Here is a 20,998-nt window from a genome sequence, read left to right as displayed (position 1 = left end):
CAGGAATTTGAGTGGTATTACCATGCAGGTTTTCTTTCTTAGTCTAGGGAATAACAGGAATAGCAATCTGTTCCTGTACATGAAATCCTGTGAAGGAGAAGGGAAGAAGTACTGAGGGTACATTGAATTGTTTTTCTTTTCCTTCCTCCTTCTAAATGTTCATGTTTTTGCACTGAAGTAGCGTATAAAAAAGCCCTGGGCGTAGTTTATAGGGAAGGTGGCCATCGCAGGCCTGCTTATGGCATCATACTCTGGCAAGTCTTTGGGAACTGTAAGCTCCTACAAGTTCCGTTGGGAACTCTGTAAACTCCTACTCTGCATGTTTAAATTTCTTCAGAGGGGGAATATACTGGCTCTCATGCAGGCACTGGTATAACAGAAAAGAGCCCGTATTGCCAGATGTGGCAGAGATCAGGAATTCAAGGACTTGGCATGGGAGCGTCAGCCTGGGAATATCCAGAAATCCTTAACAACCAAGTTGCTCTGCCTGGTGGATGACCTCCAGCGGGATGCCCTTAACGAGTGCGGTACTGCTGGGATCTGTACTGGACCTGCCCAGCTTCATGCAGATGACCTGGAGGATATTGCAGAGCGCACTCTCAAGTTTGCAGATGACAAGAAGTTTGGGGGGGCAGCTGGTACACACAGGGGCAGGGCTGCTGCTCAGAGGGACCTTGGCAGGCTGCAAGAGAGGGCTGACGGTGAACTCATGAAATTCAGCAAGGACAAATGTAACATCGTGCATGTGGGAAGGACTAACCACTTGTGGGAAGGACTAACCCTCTGTAACGATACAGGCTGGGGAGCAGCTCTGCTGAGAAGGACGTGGGGGTCCTGGCAGACAGCAAGCTCAACGTGAGGCAGCAATGAAGGCTGACTGCCTCCTGGGCTGTGTTAACAGCAGCATAGTCAGTAGGTAGGGGAAAGTGGTTTATCTCCTCTTACTCAGCTCTCATTAGACTGTGCATCTGGAATAACCTGTACCCTGTTCTTGGGCCCCGCAAAACAAAGGCGGCATGCATTGGAGGAGATCCAGAGGCAGGTCCCCAGCCTGGCCAGGGAGCTGGAGCACTTCCCTTTGAGGACAGGCTTCGAGGGGACCCGATAGCAGCCGCCCAATACTTAGGAGGAGGTTATGGAGAAGACCAGGATAGGCTCTGAGAGGGAGGGTGAGAGACAACTATCCTCCGAAGTTGGGTTTTTTGCCCTGCCAGTGCGAGATACATTAAGAAGTTAAACATTCTGGAGAGCAAGAGCTATGAGGCATATAGGCAGAGGGGAAATAGAGAAGGAGGGTATACGAGGCATTTAATTGTTGTGTAAGTGAGCAAAGGAGCTGAGAATCCCAACCTATAGAAAAAGTGGGATTTTTCTAGGTAGCTGCTCATAGCATAAGTTGTCCCAGATTGGAGGCTCATTTTTCAGAAAAGACTTGACTTTTAGTTCAACATTTTCTTGAGCAGTTTCATGAAACCTTATAGCATCCACTTTCTATCAGAAATTGCAAGAATTGTATTTTATTGATTGCTGTAGAAAATGTTCATAAAGTTGAAAGAAATATAATGCAAAAAAATCCTGATAATGATTTTTTTTTTCTTTTAAGAATTCAGAAAGAACTTGCAGAAATTACATTAGACCCTCCTCCAAACTGTAGGTAAGTATACCTGGATTTTATTAATTTGGAATTATGGAAATGGAATATATGGAATTATGGAAATGGAATATATGGAATTATGGAAATGGCATAGGGGACTGGAGTAAGTTTTAGCTATTCCTTTGTGGTGATTGCTTAGTAATTTTGGAATAAAAGCTGATAGATAATGCTTGCCTACATAAGGGAATTGATATGACATACTTCCTGGTAACAAAAATAATGGTAAAACCTGATGAACTCTACAATGCATTAATAGATACAGTGTAAAAATCAAATCACCCTTCATTTGAGGTATTACATCAGTAGCGTTGTGTTTGATTCTGTAAAATGTAATCTTGGTGGCAGTCGCTGGTACGTTTGATTCCTTTTTCTTGCAAATTGTTAACACACTGTGAATATAATGGAGAAGGAAAAATGTTATAGGCACAAACTGTTATTAATCTTCCAACTGTATTTCTGGTGATCAGTTATGATATTCAGTGGAAACTTCCTGAAATAGAATGTATCGTCACATAGCCTTTCTAATAATGGCTTTGTGCTGGTGTTTTGGTTTGGTGGTTTTTTTGTTGTTGGTTTTTTTGGGGGGGGCGGGGAGGGGAGAGTCAGGTATGTTTACTTTCGGTGTGTTTAAAATTGGCTTTGAAATGAGTAATGAGGTAGGCCTAGAAACCCTCACTGCCTGGTGGCCGGGGCGGCGTGCAGTTGTTTTCAGATGGCTGTCTCCGGCTTCTTATCTGTCAGCTTGACATATGGTCAGCGTTGGAGCTGGGCCAGGGCTGCACGACACTGCTTAAAGGAGCCCCTGCCACCGCACCTCTCGCGGTGAGAGGTTGGGCTCGGTGCAAGAGGAATAGCTTCCATCCAGTCCTGCCAACCCATTTCAGCTGATGTGGTTAGTAGGATTCATTCTATTAGTGCAGTAAAAAGAAAGATTGATAGAAATGGCTGATTGCATGCAGCTTTTATAATGAATCCCAGTACGTTTCAGTATCGAATTAACTAAGCAACTGGTTGTAAAAATGACAGTCAGCTTTATTGTTTTGGTCTCTTGACAAAAGTATGTGTGAGAAAATATTCTAACAAGATTTGATGTGGTTGTGCTGGATCTCAAGATACAAGTCAAGTGGCTATGCACTAAAGCGCTGCGTAGTGAAGTAGCCTTGCAATAATAGCGTTCAAAGAGTATTTCAGTCAATTAGGATGAACAGTTCTTTGCTAGATAAAACATTTTAATAGCTAAGCTGTTCTGTCATACTTACGACTGTGTGCGAGTCTTCAATCACATCAAAGCTGTTTCAAATGGCAGATCTTTACTTAGGTGTTGATGACTGATGCCTATTAGTGGATTGATTTGCTGAGATGAATATAAAACTTCAGTCTGTTGTAGAAGAATGCATAAGTCTTTGAACTGAGCCTAAAAGGCTTATAGTTTTTACAGCAGTGTCATTTGTTCTAGTTTTCTGAATCCTTCCCTTTGTAACAAAGCAGTTGTTTCAGTATACAAAATACTGTTATTTGATTTCCTTTTGCTAGCGAGTATAAAGTGAGCCTTGGCTGTCTTAGCAGAAAGTCCTTTGGTGACTTGCAATTTAAAAAAAGAAAAAAGTGAGCTGGAGATTTCCTGGGGTTTTTTTTGAATTATTTACACTAATGATAAAATAGCAATAAAGTGCACTGCATGATGCTGTTTTGCAAAATCAAAAAATTACATCTAACTTCGTGTGTCTGCTGCTTTAATACAGTTCTTAAGATGCGGAATTATTTCATGTTGTGATCTTGATAGATAACCATTAGTAACTTTACTATTAGCAAATATGTTTTTATAGTCAATACAGAATCACTTCATTTAGTTTTACGCTCTGTTGACATAGTCTAAACAGTGTTTTCATTTGAACTTCATCTATTTTCTATTATAGTTAAACATTACAGAATAAATACATCAGCCAGACATGATTCTTCAGCATAATGAAGAAAGCCAAGCTATAGTACAGTATATCTTACCCTAAAGTATTGATATGTCCTTTCTTGTTTTTGGTGGAATTTAGATCATTGTTGTAAGAGATGTTAGATTTCTATTTAAAAAATCATATTTCGTAAAGATAAGTTCCTTACAGATATAGGCTATTTGAAATGGTTTTGATTCCAGCTAGCCTTCGCTGTATGTCCTCTTTTATATATAAAAAATAGATCATGATTGGGCAATAGGAATGTGATAAATCTCAAAACTAAATGTCACAGAAGACACGAAGGAAAGCTGTATTATTGAAGAATACTCTCCTAAGTAGTTATTTAGGAACTTATGATAGGCAGGATATTGAGCTGAATTGGAGCTTGGGTGGAATATTGCAAGATGTATTACAAGACTTTCCATTAACTACAGCAGGCCAAAGCTTCAGACTTGTCTCATTCAGGAAAAAACACAAAATGGAACAGTATCTGTAGTACAGTAGCATCCCTTAATGGCATGCTAGGCTACACAGTCGGTACAAGCTCCAAGGGAGTTGCAGTTTCCACTTCTGCAGCAGCTGCAATCTTAACGCTTCCCCCGCCTCAACCCCACAAAGAGAATAGGCTGTATAATCTTCTTGTTTGTCTGCAAGAAAAAAAAAACGTCTTGCTCACACGTGTGCCTTGTAATTGGCAATTATCACTGCTGTGACTTGCAGCATCTTTCCAAAACTGTGGAAAGCTGTGGATTTCAGAGTTCCTAAAAAAATCTATCATGTTTGGCTTTAAAAGAAGATTTAATGTTGTAAGAAATTGGAGTAACTTACTTCCTTAGGTATTGTTGTATTTCACATTCTGTAGTTTGGATTCTGGGCAATGGAAAGAGTCCTCTTGACTCCACAAACTTTGGATCATTCCTCAGGACTGAGAATGTATAATGTCCTAAGTGTCAAAAAGTCAAGCTGGGGGGCACGTGGGAGTTGAGCAGTGTAATCATTGCTATTTTTGGAAGAAGGCATGTCATAAAAAAGCCTGTTATACTTCACATTTAATGGAAAGAACTGATGGGGTTTTGGTATGTGTTGTGTTCCATTCCCCGCCCCCACCCCCCTGACTTTTGTATAGAGCTGAATTTACTGTTGAGGAGAGTCCTGAATGCTAAGCAGGTACATTTGTATTTTAAATCTGCAGCATTGTGAAACTTTAGTTTGTCAGGAGACGGTATACCTAAATTGTATTTGCCACTCTTCTCTCTCTTTTTTTCTCATTGAAACACCAAAGCTTGATTGCTAGAAAAGTTGCACATATTATGCCTTTGAGTAATGCAGAGTATACCTTTTCTCATGGGTGATAAAAACCTCATCTTTAAGTATCATTTTCATATATTGCCTCGATGGAATAGGGGAACAGTTGGGAATTCTTGTAACTAAAATAATGCCTTTTCAAACTTTCCCATATTCTGGACTGCAACTTGTCCAAGACAATAGATTTCGTAGAATACAACTTCTGTTGTCAGCATTGTATACTATTTCCCTTCTCACTGGCAAGAGAACAACATCTCTGTGGCAACTTATACCAATTGCTTACATGGGAAAATAATATTTGGAAAGTGTTTAATGTATTTTTAGCTTCTTTCAGTGTGAACTTAGCAGCTGGAAACAAGAAGAGCTTGCACAAAACACATAGCAGCTCTCTGTGGACACCACTTCGAGCAACTGCTCAAAATTTTCCTGTTAAGTCACTCTTGTTCCCTATCTTCTTCTTTGTGTTTTCTTTTGATGTTCTTTGCGTATTTGTCACCATTCGTCTCTTTTCTGTGTATTTACTGAAATTCTTTTTATGTGTGTACATTTTATTTCTTTTTCCCTGTAGCAATATGGGTGATGCTTGAGGCTCAGAAATATACTTTAAAGGGCTGCACAGCTTAGTGGGTGAGTTGACTGGTTCTCATTCCAAAACAATCAATTTAAAACCCTGCATGTAGTCTTATCTCTTCTATTAGTTTGGAATCATTACATTAATTCCTTGCGTCTTATACTTATCTGCAAAATTGATAAACAACCAACATATCTGATCCTAGTGTTTTGCTTGTGAAAACTAAATCACTCTGAAGAGATTTAAAACACAGATCTTTTGGGGATGATGTTTGGGGGCTTCTTCTGCTATTAATGACTCTCTGGAGTCTGACATTCCTGTTCAGTATTGCTTTGGCTCTGGTTTTGCTGAAATGGTGAGGCCAGGATCTTCACAACTCTAAGGGATTATGTGAATTCCATTAATTTAAGATATTGTTCTTGGGGCCATTTGTTTAAACTCTTGCCTAGGGCTGCTTTAAAGCTAAGGAGGTGGCACAAGTGTCAGGAGCAGAAAGCAAATGTTAGCACGATTTCATGGGAAGACTGGGAGGAAGAAGATTGTCAGCATTGCTCTACGATGCAGAGAGGTAGAAGTGTAGCGACCTAGAGCAGCAGGTACAGCAAGTATCTGTCGTGGTGCCCTGGCCTACTCGAGTCGCCTGCCTTCCCTCTCGCTCAAGGAACTCAGTAAGGAGGTCTTCCCCTCTTCCCTGTGTGTGCACACACACACGAGCACACAGACGCCCACATAGCTTTCCGATGTGAGCAAAGAGATGCCTTACAGTTTTTTAGGTCGTGCTCACAACATCAGTTTGACTTGGGGGTGGGGGGGAGCTGAATAATCTTGGTTATGTATGTTTCCTTAAAATACATGAATAAAGGTGAAAATATTTGGAGAAAGCAGAGCAATGCCTTCTCCAAATGCAAAATGCAAAAATAAATTCCTCTTGGGTGCTGGAAGGATTCTGTTTGTAAAGCGATTTGTCCAACATAAATTTGCTTCTCTTTTGGTGAGTCTCCTTTAGCTCGCACAGAGAGTTTATGTAATGATTTTGGTAGCATTAAACATAACACTGCATCTGCTCAGGTAGTGTCCACTACCTATTTCACTACCTTTAGATGCATGTTGAGTTCTTTTTACTCTTGTGCAGAATGCACGGGCTACTTCAGTGAGGCGATTCCTTGCCCTGTGATCAGAGAAGAAACTTTAAGGCAGCGTAGGCACGGAACAGTGTGTCTTTATTTGCTGGTTCCTTCATAAAACTCTGGAAGCACAAAGGGTGATCGGCATCATACTCATGTTTGTCGTATCACTTTTTAAGTATGGGAGTATAGTGGCTCCTCTGCCTAAAGAAAGTCTTAATCCAATTTCTTTTGATAGGGATTTCACCAGAGGAGGACCTAGGAACAAAATTCAAGTGGAAAAAATTCCCAAAAATCTAGCAGCTTGTATTTTTATTTTAAAAGGAACTGTGATCAGTGATTTTTGACTGTTTGAGTTAGGGATGCATCAGCTTGTTGCCATAGGCACATGACTGCGATGCATGTGATGCTAACGTGTGAGCGGGATGAAAACAGGAATAAGGAATGCTTTCTTTGAATGTTTTTCCTCACAAACGTTTCCAGCTTCCTTGGTACGAATCTGAGCTCTCTTCCTGTTACATTGCGTTACCCATGGAGTTTACCTTCTGCCTGTATAGGCTTACTTTGATCTGCTACTAGTTTTCTGTAACCTTCTAGAGAAAATGTGACACAGAAAATTGTATGTAACTGCTTGGCCAGGCCTGTGAAGAATTTACAGCAAATAGCAAAACTGAATCAAAAAGACATGCATAGCAGCAGTGGATATTAATGTGCAGGATCCTGTTGGGTTTAAATCTATGATGTATCAACATTCATTTGAGGATAGGAATGAATGTAAAATGTATTTGAGTGCTCATTGCAACTGCTTTATTTTTTAATTTTGATTCCTTTACTGCTTCAAAAGCAGCAAGAAACATGTCCCAAACCCATGCAAGTTAACTATCGCACTGGGATTTATAATAACAACTATACTATATTTTTTCACTTGAGTTAGCTTGCCTGTTTTTTATAATTGGTGGGTTTTTTAGATGTATTACCTTGGTACCTTGAAGTACCTTGGATGAAAACTGTCAGGTTACTTTTTAATATGTAATCTTTTAATCACTTTAGCTATTTTCTTTTAAGACAGTGCAGGAAGGTGTCACTTGTGCTTTAAGGTCTGAAGCACGTTAACTGTACTAAACCATTTTTTTTTTAAATACCTATTTATTTTCACTGTAAAAGTGACTCTAGAACTTTCAATGTCATATTGTTCACAAAGCATCTGTTTTCAAAAAATAGCGCACAGATGTTTCTTTTTGTGGGTCTCCCATGTGTCAAGATGCAGTGTACTTGGAAGGCCATCTAAAATATAGCTGATGTTTCTTTAGTGATCTGATATCTTTGAAAATGTATGTTTGATATGAAAAAAAAAAAAAAGCCTAGACAGCACTGAGTTGGATTTTTTGATTGAATAAACTGTATTCTGAGTATCTACTTGATTCCATTTCTGCTTGCAGTCATGGGGTGACTTTAGGATTGATTAGATACAGCACTCAAAAGCTTCAGGATGTATTGTGGGCATCGGTGGCTAGGAACCTCAGCAACTTTCATGAAGATGGGAAAGGGGGAAAGAAAAAAAAAAAAAAAGGCAGCCAAGGGAGCCTGCCTCTGGCTGCTTGCCAAGACTGGCAATTTCACTCACTGATGATGAAGTAAGAAACTGGCTGACAACACCCATTAATACCTCCCAGCATAACAATACCTCCACGTGATTTCTGCCAGTTCTCCCAGTTTTCGAATGATGACAACTTCTCTCCCAGGGGGGAAAGAAAAGAGAAAATAGTATTAGAGAAGAATAAGCATACTTCAGCAAGCTCTGTGTGAGTGCAGATTTGGAAGGTCAGGGGGATGCCAGAGTGCATCCCATGGGGACAGCTGAAGCAGGGAATTGCATGCAGAGTGGGGCATAAGGAGGGGTCGTGACAATCACACATTCCTTGAAGCAGGAAAGGGCAGAAAGGTGCCCCAAAAGGAGCCCGTGATGGACATGGAAGGCATCCTTGATATTTGCAATGTGCTTAGTGTACAAGATTAGTAAAGCTCTAGTTTAAATTGCAAGTTTGGGGAAGGTGGAGTGGAGGACTGTAACAAGGGTAAAAGGAAACACTTTGAAGCTTTTAGTATGGGGAATTCTGAACAGAGACATTTTTTTCCAGTGGTTTCATATTGAGTTGCAACTGGTCTTTGTAAGACAGTCTCCTAGGAAGTGCAAGGGCAGTCCCCAATGCTTTCTGCTCCAGAATTTTTCAGACTCCTTCCACAGACATTTCTTTTGCCCTTTCCTGCATAGCTAAACAAAGTTGTTTGGTTTTTTTCCCTGTGAGCCTGAATTTGGTTTATAACCTAAAACTGATATTATATATGCATGTTTTTGTAATCTCCTCAATACAGGCCTCATAAAACACCAAAAGACCTCTCCCCCCCTCTACCCCCCCAACCCTAAAATAAGCGTGTTAAATAAACAGTCATTGCTTGCCAGCAAGGGAAACAAAACCACATCGGCTGAGACTTTGCATCATTGTTGGGAGACTTTGCAAAAAAATATCTAAATGTGTAGCTTTGAAATTTAGTTAGCTATTTCTGTGGGGTTTTTTTTCCTATTTTTTTTTTCTAAATGTAGTCTAATGTCTTGTACAAAAACTATGTAAGGATCGGTTTCTTCACAGAAATTTGATAGAGCGGAGTTATTTGAAAGTGTTACTGTAGTACGTACTATTGCATTGAACAAGCAGTTACTGCTATTTCATGATAATCATGTAAGAAACATGCTTTTATTAGCAACTCATTACCCTTTAGTAAATTACTCATTATTGAATAAATGGGGGAAATGGAAGGTACTTTGTCAGTTGGTTGGGACTGACAGCATTACTGATAATGAAGTATTTGTTTCCTTAAATAAATGGCACAATCTCAGAAGTGCCTAATGCTGTTGTTTTCAGTACACCCACATTTGATCAGAATTTGGACTCTGATCTTCTACATAATGCTTAAGAATTATTTCCTTTTTAAGAAAACTTTAAAAAAGCATCTGACAAATTCGTGTTATTTCCTGAATGCCATTGTGTGCCTCTTATTCCTTAAAAAGAAAAAAAAAAAAAAAAGTGTTTTCCTTTCTCCTTGGAAATTTATTTTAAACAATCAATCTTTCTTGGTTCCAATACCACAATTCTACAGCTATTTAACAGCTGTTAACTTAGGCACTTTATTCTTTTGGGTTTTTTTGTTTTGTGTTGGCTTTTTGTTGTTGCTGGTTGTCTTTTGTTTTTACATAGGCATGACAGTCTAAGGCAATGCTGTAATTTATCTTTTATTCTCGGTATATGCAGAATGTGTACAGATTTACAATTAATAGTCTGAATATAATGAAATTGTTTTCTGAAGTCTCCTGGCAGAATGCTGCAATTTAAGTCTAAAAAGTCATGAACTGGTAACAGAGCATGCTTTACAGCATCTCGGAAACTATGAAATTGATCTGGGTGCTGTTTTCTTGGTGTGCAATAAAACTTATTTATGCTGTAGTTACACATTTGCAGCTTTGTTACAAGCTTTTTGGGGTATCTAATTGGCTGCAGCTTTGAATCATATCATAACACATGCCAAATGTTGCTAATTACAATTAAGATATCTACTTGAAATAATCTTTGTTTTCATTTTCTCTGACAATTTTTTTTCACTTATTTACATGCCTTTAATTTTTCATTTTAACAGTTCTTGCAGCACTTTAATTTATTTTTGTTTCAAAGCTGCAGAATTGGATTAAACAGGGTTTTTTAAACACTTCCATGTTGCTTGGAAAGAAGCCAGTTACTGTGTATCGTCTTAATAGAAACCATGCTTAGCAGTGCCTCGCATATGGCAGCTCGTGTTTGTGTGGTAAGGCATTATGTATTTTAAATATTACCTTTTATACGATAGTCAAATTTATGCCAGAATCTGAAGTTTCCTCCGATTAATGTTAACAAAAATAGCAGAGCGCCAACTGTTTCTGTTTTTTAGGGAGAAATATGTAATTAAATACATAATTTACTGTCTGCTCTGCACAAAAGCCATATTTATGTGGCCTTTATTAACTTGAGATGCATACTGTGCCTAGAGAAGGTTATAGGTGAGTGATAATATGCTTTCTTGACACTTTTAGCCTTTTAATGTTGTAAATATTGTGGAGGCCAAGACGATGACTCTGTAGCTAAGATTGAAATAAAAGGGTTTGTGCTTAATTTCAGAGATGGAGTTATATTTGAAGAATAAGTGGTATGTAGTTAGAGCAGTTACTCTTTGAGTAACACTTGACACAGCTGACAAATTAACGCTTAAGTTTCTCAAGGTTTTTTCCGGTTTGGGTGTTGGGTTGTTTTTTTTTTATTTAGTATAACCTTTATGAAATTTGGAGCTTAGTATAGCCTTTAGGAAATTTAGAGCTTTTAAAAGCGTTTTGTTCTGTGTTGTCTGGCTGTAGTCTTTCTGTAAAAAATTCATCAGTGACTCTTAATGAAATTTCTTTATCAGAAAATAATATTGTTGTTCAGTGGAGAAATAGTGAATAATTTCATTCTTTTAAAATGAGTCATCATTTTTAGTATAGGTTGGGTTTTGGGGGAGGAGCGCCTTTTTATTTCTGTGGGATTAGCTGATGTTTGATTTAACTTTTTTGGGGGACATATTGACAGTAATCACCACTGAAAAGATACATCATAAATCTAAGAGATTATTATCCTTCTTATTATAACTTTAAAATTGCCAAAGGAAATTATTTTCTTTCTATGACACCAGTGCAGTGTCTTCTGCATCAATCATAATTATAGAGGTAATGCATATAAACCTGTAGTAACAAATTGGATTTATTTTACATTTTAAGGTGTTCTAATTCTAAAATGACAAATAAGTGTTTTATTACACTAATTTATTATTAGTCTGTTTACACATTAAAAGGCAGCATTTAGGGCTTTATACTTCTGAGCTAAAGAGATTTTAATTTTTTTTGTATAATTACAGTATGCTTAGAATATCTACATGGTGTCAAATGTAATATCACTTTACCATAGCTGTGATCCAGAGAATTTAAAAATGTATCTTAGGTAGCCTAAACAGGATAAATATATGTATTACCTATAAAGTCAGGCATGTTATAACCCTTCAAAAGAGGATGGATGGAATGTAATGCATTTAATTTTCAGAGAAGTTTGATTGAAAAATTAGATATTTGCCTAATTTGCAATTTCAGATTTCTTGATATAAATAATTGATTGCTCAGCCTATAGCTGTGGCATTTAGACTAGAGTTGCAAGCCTGGGGGAAAAAAAAGTTTCAAATTTGGGGCTTGCCGCCAGGGCGAGTTCACAGGAAAAGTAGTCTCAGAACTGCTATGGTTAACGCAGTGCTAGCTTTTGCAGTAACATAAAGCAACAGTGAATGGGATTAGTTAAGTGTTCTGGGTTAAACTGCTGGCTGGAGTTAACTGGGCTTGAACGTTGCACAGGAATTCTGACTGAGTCTCCAGCTGAAAATGGACCGACCGTTCACGTTATTTCAGATTTTGTTGGATAACTTGAAAAGAAGGGCATTCTTGACTGGACTTTTTATGGAAGAGTGCCTGCCTTTTGATAACTGGAGAAGCGTTAGCCTTGATCCATGTTATTGGTGTCCCTGCTCCTGCAGGGGGATTGGACTAGATGACCTCTAGGGGTCCCTTCCAACCCAAAACATTCTATGATTCTATGACATTGGGGTAAGTTCATTTTTCAACAGCAGGCATCATAGGAGACACGCGGGCTTGCTCATTCAAAATACTTTGTGGGAGTGCATTTTGGCACTGCACCTCTCTGATCCTGGAGGACTGATTTGGTGGCTGGGTCAGAAATACAACCACGGCTTCTTGTACCTCCTCTGCCATACTGCCTGCAAAAAACAATCTTCTGGAGTCACTTTGTGGCTACGGTACAAAGCGCAGGTCCTTTGTCTTGCCTCTCCCCTTCCTGAGGTACTCATATAAGATCTGCCATGGTTTGGCTCAGAGAAAATAGCCAGTGCTAGTGGGGGGGAAAAACCCAACACCCAGCATGCCCCACCCCCCCAATTAGCTGTTTGTCTTATTTGTGTTCTGTTACAAATAAGATAAGACCTGTCAGTCTATAAAAAGTATTTCTAAAAGAGGGCTTGCTTCACTGCCATGTCTTATTCGCAGCGATGTCCTGTCGGTAGCAGCAAGAGCAGTAAAACACTTTGACACACAGTGTGCACATTACAAAAATGAAGTGTCATATCAAAAATGGCTGTAAACATTTTCACAGTCACTTGTCATTGCACGTTTGAAGGTGGGAAATTTTTAGAGAAGATGACTCAATTTTCTTCCTTCCTTCCTTGTCTGGGCTGCCTAGAAGGGAAGAAGCATCTACTTAATATGGCATTTCAATGGGCTGCTGTGGGCACAGCTACTGTAATCCTGGTTGTCTGAGTATGTTCCTCAACAGTCTGTCAACACAGCAATTAGGCATCAATGCAAGAGGATTATTTTGAATTTTCCTCCAGCATTAACTGAATTATAGTTTGGGGGTTTTTTTGTTTGGGTTTTTTTAATGTGTAAACTGTAGTCTTCGAAAAATAAGATCAGGCAATCACAAGTATCATTGGGTTGGGAAACCGTCTAGCTGATAGGCATTCCATAATCAACTCAAAAATCTCATTTGAGTCTGGAATTACTGTAGCATAAATCAGATTTAAATTCATGATTCAAGTATAATGACCTCCTGCATTACAAACCTCCCTGAGAGATATTTAATTAATAATGTATATTAACTGTGAGTGTTTTGGCATATATGTTTGGCATACATTTTCAGGTAGCCACAAATACAGCCTCAAAAGCCCGTAACGTGGTGGCTGTAGGATGATGCATTTTTTAAGGTGTTCTGCAACAACCTGCGTTGCTCCTTACTGAATACAAATAGCTGAGGGATGACAGCTGTCTCAGTTTCAGTAGAATCTTTATGATTTATATGATAAAGATAATTTTATTCTGCTGCCAGTATAGAGCACTTTGCAGACTGATATCAAGGTTAACTGTCACTTTGAGAAGTAGTGAAGCACAGTCTGCCAACCTGATGCTCTGCTCGGCTGAGAAAGATAATTGTTATTCGAGTAGTATTTAAATGAGCCCAAATGCTGATAAATACACAGCCAAAATATTTTAATTTTTTTCTCTCATGTTCATTCACTGTGCTAGAGAATGAGGTCATCGCTGTGTATAAATATCACTAATGGACGCTGTAGTAAAAACATGCTGAGTATTTACAGAACTTACAAAGAGTGGGTTTCCCCCCGTGTGAGCTGTGGGGAAATACTTTAAACTTGAGTTCCTCTTGTCAACAGATCCTAATTCTTTTATGTCTGTGGTTGCTTTTAGCAGTTGTACTGTTACCTTATATATGACTCGTTATGCACTATGACCTGACCTTATTGACACATCTGGGAGGTTTACAATTTGCACTATGTCTTGCAAGTTCTTAGGCTTACTCCATGCTCTACGTATCTCACTTTGATTCTAAAGAAAACTTTCATTATTTTCCCCTCTAGATTTGGGGAATTGTAAGCAGCCCAGTGGCCAGGGAAATAATTCAGAAACATGCAAATATTACTATAAATTAGCAGGTTGGATTTTTTTTGTACTCTTGGTAGCTGCACAGCTTTTTATGAGAGCTGGTCAGTTGTATGCAACAGTGTAGCCCTATATCCCAGAGAGCCACGTGGCTGTCCCAAAATCTGGCACTGGCTTTATTCAATTTATATAACCCCTTTTACCTTCGGGTCTTCAAAATTAAGACTTTACTGTGTAGTATTCCCTCTTTTTGAAATATTTTAACTGAATAGAGTACATACTCTTTATTCTACCTACGGCCCTCCCCCGGAGGATTTTGGGGGATTTTTTGTCCTGTGCTGTTTAAAAATTATTAGCTGCAGGGGTCTCAGCCTTGAGAATTGTTAATTTATTTTGGTGCAACAGTAGCTGTATCTTGATACTTGTACTGCTGTTCTTTTCCGCATTGCCAAACTGACTTTTTCCTTATTCATGGAAAACTTCAGGGTTTATGTTTAGTGATTTGTTTGTTGCTAATATTTCAGTGAAGTGGGTTCTGTTTGTTTGGGGTTTTTTTATCATTTAAAATGTTAATTTGATGCCATTTTTGGACTAAATTAATTACTGGTGTAACTCTACTGGACAGGCTACATTGTAAATATGTCTAAAATTTGCACAAAGCACAGTAAAATGATAGAATAGCAACTTTTAAGGCTTCAAGAAGTAAAGATAAAATAAACTTACCATAGTGGTTTATGTAAAGGGAATGATTTTTGCCATGACCATCCATAAATTCCTGGCTAAGGTGTTTGCATATTATTACTTTTGTAGGAGGACAGTTCATTACTTACTGGTAAGAGACCACTTACTTGTTAATTTAATTCTGTTGTTTAATATGCATTATCGTCCTGCGGCAAAGAAACATAAATTCTTAAATGGATTGTTTTCACTCCTAAACACTTCCATACGTTTTTGTAACACTTTCAGATTCTGTATGGCTTAGTAGCTTTCCACATGACTAATGAAGATTTTAACAAACAAAATGGAAAAGGGCCAACTTGTAATTGTCAGTGCAGTAGCATAATCAGCTGTACACGGTTTGTTTGTTATAGCTCAGCAATAGCACAATGTTTCAAAGAGAAAACACGCAGAGATGATTAGTAAGTACCAGAACGATGTGAGACTGTCCAACTACAGAAGCAGTCTAGCTGGGTTATTCATATGAATACTTCAGTATCTGCTTTCATTTTTCTTATCATAAGGGGCACTGATAATGTCTAATTTTAGTAGCCGTTTACACTGAGTTACTAAGAAGAAATAAATGAAAGGGGTTTTTTTTGCTTGGGTAAGTGGATGTGTTGTAGAAATGTAGCGAATGCTACACGTTGTACAAACTACCAGGCTGATTAGAGCTTACTTTATGCAAACATGAAAAGGTGAAAAATATCTGGCAGGAAGACAGTTACTTTTAAACAATAAAGTGTTTATCAGATGCTTATCAAAGATACAGATAAGTAACTTCAGGATTTATATTGTAGCAATTACAAAGGCTACAAAATGAGCATTCTTTCTGACTGTGTATTGATTGAAATGAAGAAAAGGAATCAGAAATAGCAATGCAGTGTGATAAGTAGTGAAAAGAAGACTCAATTGCATAATAGTTGTTGTTACTGCTTTTCAATCGATTTTGTGGAATTTGTTGGAAGCAAGCTTCAAAACAAAAAAACAAAACCCAAAGCACAGCCAGGAAGAAAAAAACAAAACAAATCCCAAAACTGTTACTGAGTTTACAGAAGAATCCAAACATATTTGATTCATAAAACTGTGCTGTTGCTTGGTCAGTTGAATAAATATAAAACTTCCTGTATTTTGCTTTCAGAATTTTCATCGTCCCCAACTATTTCACATAACATTCTGTGTCCTGTGGCAAGATTGATGACAGTGTTCCACCATGAATTCTTCCTGGCTTCCTCTCTGTCCTAGAAAGTGGTCATTCTCCTAAGAATTCAGTTTCAAATGTAGAATGGTTGTATAGTGAATAGAAAAATGTAAATTTGCTGCTTATCTGTGGAGAGACAATATATTAATGTCTGTTTTTCAAGAGTAAATGCCATTTGGTCCTAAAAATTCCATTGAGTTTACAGATTAATTTTGCTCACCATTTCACTCACCCTTTAACAAAACAATTGTCTTGCAAGCCTTGTGCTGTTTTCTTCCAAATTACACTATGTGTTCTTTCATCACCTTGATACAGTGACTTGAATCATCAGCTTTATCTAAATATGCAGGCTACAAAAGCTGATGAATTGGTTAAATTAGTTTTAAACTGATTTTAATTAAAAAGTGTCCAGATAGATTTTTGGATTCTTTAGTTTCTGTCTTATTTAGGGTTATATTAAGTCTATTGATTTTAAACTGAATCAATATAAACCTTGTTTCTAAATGCTCCTGCAGCTTTTTTGACAGGTTTAGCTAAAAATAGTCTTAAATCATGTGTTTTTTCTTGAACAGTTCAAGTTTATGCATAAGCAAGCCTTCAGCAAGGTGTCCATTTTGCTTCTTTCTTCCTGAAGAAAAAACAAAGTCCAGGAACTAAGTAGTGTATTGGAGAAATGTCAGCTAACCATAGTTAACTTCTTCACCTTTACAAATCTTATCGGTTTCAAGGATTTTATTTGACAGGAGCTTTATTTTAACACAAAAGATACTTTTTGGAGGCAAGGTCAACATCATCTTTGATGGCATCTGCTGTACAGTTTCCATTAAAATGAAATTCTGTAGAGAAGAGAAGGCTCGGGGGATCTCATCAAAGTGTCTAAATACCTAGAGGTTGTAAACAATATGGAGCTAAGCTTTTTTCAGTGGTGCCCAGTGACAGGACAAGAGGTGATGGGAACAAACTGAAACACAGGAGATTTACTTTGAACATCAGAAAACACTTTTTCACTGTGAGGGTGATGGAGCAGTGACACAGGTTGCCCGGGGGGTTGTGGAGTCGCCATCCCTGGAGATACTGCAAAGCTGTCTGGACATGGTCCTGGGCAACCAGCTGTGGGTGGCCCTGCTTGAGCAAGGCAGTTGGAGAAGATGACCTCAGGAGGTGCTTTCTAACCTTAGCTGTTCTGTGATTGTGATAATTACAATGTAATTTTTTTTTTCTTGTTGAAAAGCATTTTCCAGCATTTTTGAGTTGCCAGGTCATCAAAAAAATTGAGGATCAGTTTATATACTTTTTTTTTTTTTGACTGAAGCAATGAGGGTGAGATGCAGTTTAAAAATAGACTGTGTATGGTGGTTGGCTCACATTCTGTGAGTTTAGCTTTATTTCATATGTAACATGTTTAACATGTTCATTGCTTTTGTTGTACCTTAAGAAATCATGTGCAGTGTTTCTTGTTAGAGCTGAGTATAGCTTGCGTATGCAGATACCTGACTGAAACTAAAGAATGAACTTAAAGAAGCCATGGAATGAATGTGTGAAACTTTTGCCCTTTTTGAATTCTGACATTTAAATTCACTAATTAAATCTTTGATTGAAAATTTTGCAGAACTATTTTGTTTGAGCAATATGCAACTACTTTACTCACCTGGATTGTACTATTTTATATTTAGACTTATAAATTAAATTGACCGTCTTTTAACAGTGTTTAATACTGTTAAGTGCTTTCACTTGCTTGTTTCTGTGAAATATATATACAGTCATGAAGAACTCTGTTCTTTATCCTGAAAATTTTTTTTCCACACTTGAAAGTTACTGGACTCCTTTGCATTTATTGCATTTCCTTTTGAAGCAAAAACCAAGAGCCAGCCAGTTCCTTAAGGCTTTCTAAATCCATGCAGATGAAATCCCTCTTAAACGTGTACCCTGTTTTATATACTCAGACACATCTAACCCCAGGTATGGGAAGAGATGGATCAAAGACTAACCTCACAGTGATCCTGCAGAATTGCCAGCCCCTTGCTACCAGCAGTGGTGTGGCTCCTGATCTGCACGACGGAGGATCCCTGCCTACCCCAGCAGTTTCTTCCCTGGCTTGCCAGAACAGTAAAGTGGTTTAAAAAAACCCAATCTGTATTACTCTAAATGTTCTTTTCTATCAGAACAGTAAGTGTTCCAGTCCTTCTGTTTGCTTCTAAAAGCAGTAACTAAATAGCTCAGCAAAAAAAGGAGTAAATTATATGCTTAAACTTTAATTGCCTTACAATGGTATTCAATCAGCAAAAAAGGCCTTGCTGATGAGACCTTGAGCATCTCGTAGGTTAGATGAAGAACTGGCACTGAATAAGCAAATAAAAAGTCTGGACCTGTACTGGCTGTGTAGAGTTGTGTCACGTGCCACTGTACTATGTGAAGACGATTCTTAAGAGGCAGGAGTGATATTCCTGAGGTGGAAAATAGAAGTATCTTTCACCAAAGACAGGGAAGAAGAAATGATCTGAGGGATGTGTGGAACACTACTGATTTTATAGGGAGGGATTCACCTTCTAGAAGGTTGGGAGACGCATTTAAAAAGACACAGTTATGTGGTGGGGGTATTTTTGACAAATAACGTGCATACATTCATTTGAAAGGCTGTTTCAGGTTAAAATAATATACATGTAATTCAGGGGTGAAATATATTTAAAAGTTAACAAAGTTTAGGAAGAAAGTTTAAAAAATGATGGTCATATTTTTTTAAAAATGTTTCTTCTGTTTCAGCACTTTTTGTTTAAAAAAAACCAAAAAACCCAAACCAAATCTTTTAAAGAATCCCTTTGAAGGGCTGCACATTAAGGCTGGGTTTATTGATCAATCTGGAATGCACCATTTTGGTGGGGTTTTTTATTCCCTCAATTTAATTTAACCAAATAAAGACAAAAAAATCAGTTGTTCCCTGCAGTCCATTGACTCTATAAACCACTTGGATTTAATTTGTGGACAACTTTGGTCCATTCTTGTTACTGCAAATCTCTGGTTCTCTAATTTTCAAGGCTTAACAGTTAACGCTTGTGACTCATTTGATTGTCATTCTCTCAGCAATTTTATTATTAAAGTTGAAATTTTATTGTTTAATTACAGTTTCATGGAGAACAGACAGAGCAACTTCAACATTATTTTAGATAAGGGTAGCACTGGGAGGGAGATGTGCTGTTGCTGACAGTCCAAGTACTACTTAAAAGAGAAATTTTCCTGAGTTAACCCTGTCTAAAGAGCCACGTGATTTCTCACGTAAGAAGTAAAGATTCCTGAAAAAGCTTTTGAAAATAGCTTTTAAATTACTATCCAATTTGAAGTAACCGATCCAGAGGATAAATTTAACAAGAATACCTTTGCTGCCAATTTGTTCTTGTATAAACATTCATATTGTAAATAGTCATATGTTTAAGCAAGAACTCTGTTTAGACCCTGTGGTTAGTGAACCTGTTCATCATTAAAAATGCCAGCAATAGAGCATGTGACATAGCAGTGGCCTTTTCATACCACAGAAACTAAGGGAAACTCTGTTCACCAAGTAATCTGGCTAAATGTCGAAAATAGGGGAAAAACTGTGAGCGTATAAATCAGAACCTCACTGGGTTCTATGAACTTGGCAAGAATTTATGTCTAGGTCAGCCACTGAATTGTAGATGCGTTTAGACTGTAAATTGTCTACAGCAGAATTTGGAAAAAGTACTCCTTGTAACGGTAATTCCCTAAAATGCCAATGACAATCAGACAAAAAAAGGTATCTTGGGTACCTGAAGCTGAAAGCACCTTTGTTGTTCTAATAGCTTCTGTTCTTTCTTCCTAAGTGCTTGTAAAACTAGTTGTTTAATGTCCTGAGTAACATGATGTCCATCCCTTGTGTTGTTTCATGATTTATCCTAGCCCCTTCTCTTACGTCTGTTTATTTATTTATTTATGTTCTGCTACTTCTTGTTACAAAGGGGAAGTGAACCCTCTGGGCTTCTCACTTAGGTCCATATGGATAAAATGCACAATAGCAAAACGCATTCTAGGACAACAAAACTCAGTTGTTTATGTTACTTGGTTATTAGAACAATCTGGCAAGGCTTTGCACAGCATCAACCTGTATTCTGCTGAACAAATCCTAAGCGTGGCTAGGGAGAAGGAAGGCTGAAAGACATTCCCATCCGGCAGTTGCATACTTTGAAGGGTAAGGGAGTACAGACACAAGCTGTTGTGTGCCAGCTGGCCTTAGTGCCAGCAGACAGTGCTGGCATCTTTAATCTACCATTACAGGCATGCGCTTTGTCTCGTACACCACCACAAACAGAAACCGTGTGAATCTGGGCACCTTTCCATGCTGAGGGCATATATATATGAGGGGTTACATATCATTTGTCTATTCAATTACTTCCAGGTTTCCCCCTTACTGCTGGGTGCTGTTGAAAGAGTAACTTTCATAGCTCTGATTGAGCGGCATTTACTCAGAGCGAGGCCCACCAGGTGACGCTGGGAAATACCTCAGTGGGACACGGTTTTGCATAATTGTCTAGACAGGATGTTTTGGGAACATAACCCACTCTTCTGAATGCAATGTTGTGTTAGTATTTTGGTCTTTCTACGCAGCAATAGTATAGTTATTTATGTCTCTTAAAACATGAACTTAACGCTGATGTTAAGAGGTGATAGAAATGTTATGAAAGTCGTGTGTGAATTAAAAAGGACCCCATGTGCTGACAGAGAGAAGGGAACTGCCTGGCTTGTACTGAGAGGTCAGAAGTTTGGCATATGAGCCCAGCTGGCTTCCAAGAAATATCACCAGTACCCTATTTCATTATTTGGGGCAGTTGGCACTGATGATGGCCACTGTTGCTGGCCTTACAATGTGGAAACAGTATTCCAAGGCTGTCACTTTAGGTATG

General features: G+C 38.2%; 1 protein-coding gene across 1 annotated transcript in view; it reads left to right on the top strand.

Annotated features, from left to right (window-relative positions):
• Positions 1 to 20,998, top strand: part of LOC104126121 (ubiquitin-conjugating enzyme E2 E2) — a 213,474-nt gene that overhangs the window by 6,763 nt on the left and 185,713 nt on the right. The window contains 1 exon segment of the mRNA XM_009638632.2: positions 1,604 to 1,654. Within this exon segment, the coding sequence (XP_009636927.1) occupies positions 1,604 to 1,654 (51 nt within the window).

Source organism: Egretta garzetta, unplaced genomic scaffold, assembly GCF_000687185.1.
Source record: "Egretta garzetta isolate BGI_Z169 unplaced genomic scaffold, ASM68718v1 scaffold94, whole genome shotgun sequence".
NCBI lineage: Eukaryota > Metazoa > Chordata > Aves > Pelecaniformes > Ardeidae > Egretta > Egretta garzetta.
The sequence above is the reverse complement of the archived record's forward strand: the minus strand, read 5'-3'. Positions and strand labels throughout refer to the sequence as shown.